Here is a 2,333-nt window from a genome sequence, read left to right as displayed (position 1 = left end):
AAAAATTTGAATCTCATTTAGACCCTGGTTGTATCAGTTTACAGGAAAGAGAGTAGATAAAGGTATAAATCAACAACACTGTGAGAATATAATGGGCAAACTCCAGATTTTGTGAAATTCTATTTTTTATTTCCTCAGAAAATATTTTACCAGAAAAATAAAACCTGACAGAAGGAGGAGAAAAATACAGGCTTTGAAAGTTCAGAGAAAAGAATCTAATATTATATGGCTATAAATTCACACTAATAGGGAGATGAGAATTGAGAAGTGTTGCTCCTTGGATTTAGAAAAACCTAACACTTATACCTTCATTCAATATCTTCTACTTTCTCTTTCCTTTTTAAACCTGCTTTAGTGGAACAATTAAAAAAATGGCTTGCATCCAATGTGATTCAGGCTAGAATAGTTGTAGGAGGAGGAGAGAAAATATAAAGTGAAAAATAAGATCATCTCCATCAGAATGGAAAGGGAATATCAACTAGACCCTGGGATGTAGCTGAGAGAAATTTTAAATGCTTCGTAGTTATCCAAACATAGAACTGATGGAAGCAAAATAGTGTCTTTAAAGACAAATTAGGGCTTATCTCCAGTATGGCGAATTTTTAAAAAATTCAAAATGGGTAAGGAGATAGCTCAACAAATGAACAGAAATGGGATCTCATATAGAAGCACTAAGGCTTCCACATGCCATTGGCACCTACAGCCTCTGGGCAGAGATACATCTCCCCAGTACCCTCCTGAGGGCCCCCATTACTTCCTTGTTTCTCAGACTGTAGATAAGTGGGTTCAGGGCTGGTGTAATGATAGTATAAAATACAGAAAGGATGTTGTCTTGTTGGGGATTATGGTAGGAACTGGGCAAGATATAAATAAACATGGCAGCTCCATAGTACATTCCTACCACAGTCAGGTGAGAAGAGCATGTGACAAGGGCTTTCTGTTTCCCCTCACCTGAGGACATGTGGACAACAGCAACTAGGACAAATGTATAAGAGGCAAGGATAGCAGCAAGGGGAGGCATGAGAAAAGTTACACCCATCACATATACCATGAGCTCATATCTTGAGGTATCTGCACAGGCCAACTTCAGAAGTGGTGGGATCTCACAGACTAGATGGCTAATCTCCCGGGACATGCAGAAAGGGAAGTGCATAGTATATGCAGTGTGTATCACAGCATTCAGGGAGGCCAGGACCCAGCATGTGGCCACCATGAGCCAGCAAACCTTGAGCCTCATGAGGACCATGTAGTTCAAAGGATGGCAAATGGCCACATACCTGTCATAGGCCATGAAGGCTAGGAGGAGGTCCTCTCCACCACCAAGGGTCAGGATTAAAAACATCTGAAAGGCACAGCCTCCAAAAGAGATGGTGCTCTCTCCACGCAGATAATCCACAAATGTTTTTGGAGTCACTACAGATGCAAATAACAGGTCCATGAGAGAAAGCTGGCTGAGCAGGAGGTACATGGGCACATGGAGTCGGGCATCCATTGCAATGACCAGGAGCAGCAGGCCATTGCTGGTCAGGGCCAACATGTATAGGACTGTGATTGTGAAGCAGAGCAGCTCAGGAGACCCACTATCTTTCAGAATTCCCATTAAGATGAAGTCCCTTCCCAGGGAAGAGTTCCAGGGCTCCATTCCTTTGCTTGTTTACTTATCTGAAATTACATAAAATATAGGTGAGTTTGTGCTGAGGTAGTCATTGGGGACTTCCTAGCTCCACAGTGTTAGAGCTCTTGGCCAGCAGGAATTGCTTACACTGCTTATCAAATCATATTATCAAATTGTTATATCAGATCATACAGACTTGACTCATCAAACATGTGTTTATCACATATTGTTGGCAGAGAACATGTTTTCCTCACTCCTGATGTTTTCTTCAATGAAAAGCATGTCCCATTAGTGCAATAATTCTAGACTTGACTCTGCCTCTTCATATCTCTTAATTCTTCTGGAATAATAGTGACTTCATCAAATGGAAGAAATCAAAGGGAAAATCTGGGCATATGTTATGTGCCTCTTGATCTTTTCTTCCTTTGTGGAGACAAAGAGTCTTTAAAGGGGTGATGTATATCACTCCTCTTTCCAACCACGATTCTGAACCAATAGAAAAAGTTATTTGTGCAGGCCAGTATCCTCCTGTCTTTTTCAGAAATTGTAGCATTTAGACTATATATCTCTCTGGGCAATGGGTTTCCTAATACCAACGACAAAGTGGACAGAAATACCTTTTTTTATCACGGGCAATATGAAACTGAGTCAGTACTACCCACAAGGAAGACCATGGGGAACAGATGAAGAGAAAACAAAGCACTAACCATTTTAACTC

At 41.0% G+C, this 2,333-nt stretch overlaps 1 protein-coding gene across 1 annotated transcript; it reads right to left on the bottom strand.

Moving 5' to 3' along the window:
• Positions 1–697: 697 nt before the first annotated feature.
• Positions 698–1,642, bottom strand: LOC101440736 (olfactory receptor 2AG1-like). Its single transcript, XM_004477670.1, has one exon. The coding sequence runs from the start codon at positions 1,640–1,642 to the stop codon at positions 698–700; it is 945 nt and encodes a 314-aa protein (XP_004477727.1).
• Between the last annotated feature and the right edge of the window lie 691 nt (positions 1,643–2,333).

Source organism: Dasypus novemcinctus, chromosome 10 (genome assembly GCF_030445035.2).
Source record: "Dasypus novemcinctus isolate mDasNov1 chromosome 10, mDasNov1.1.hap2, whole genome shotgun sequence".
Lineage (NCBI taxonomy): Eukaryota > Metazoa > Chordata > Mammalia > Cingulata > Dasypodidae > Dasypus > Dasypus novemcinctus.
Note: the sequence above shows the minus strand (reverse complement) of the source record. Positions and strands in the feature narration are given on the sequence as shown.

Excerpts from the sequence above, each read along its gene's own strand:
- LOC101440736 (XM_004477670.1), bottom strand. The coding sequence starts at position 1,642 with ATGGAGCCCTGGAACTCTTCCCTGGGAAGGGACTTCATCTTAATGGGA.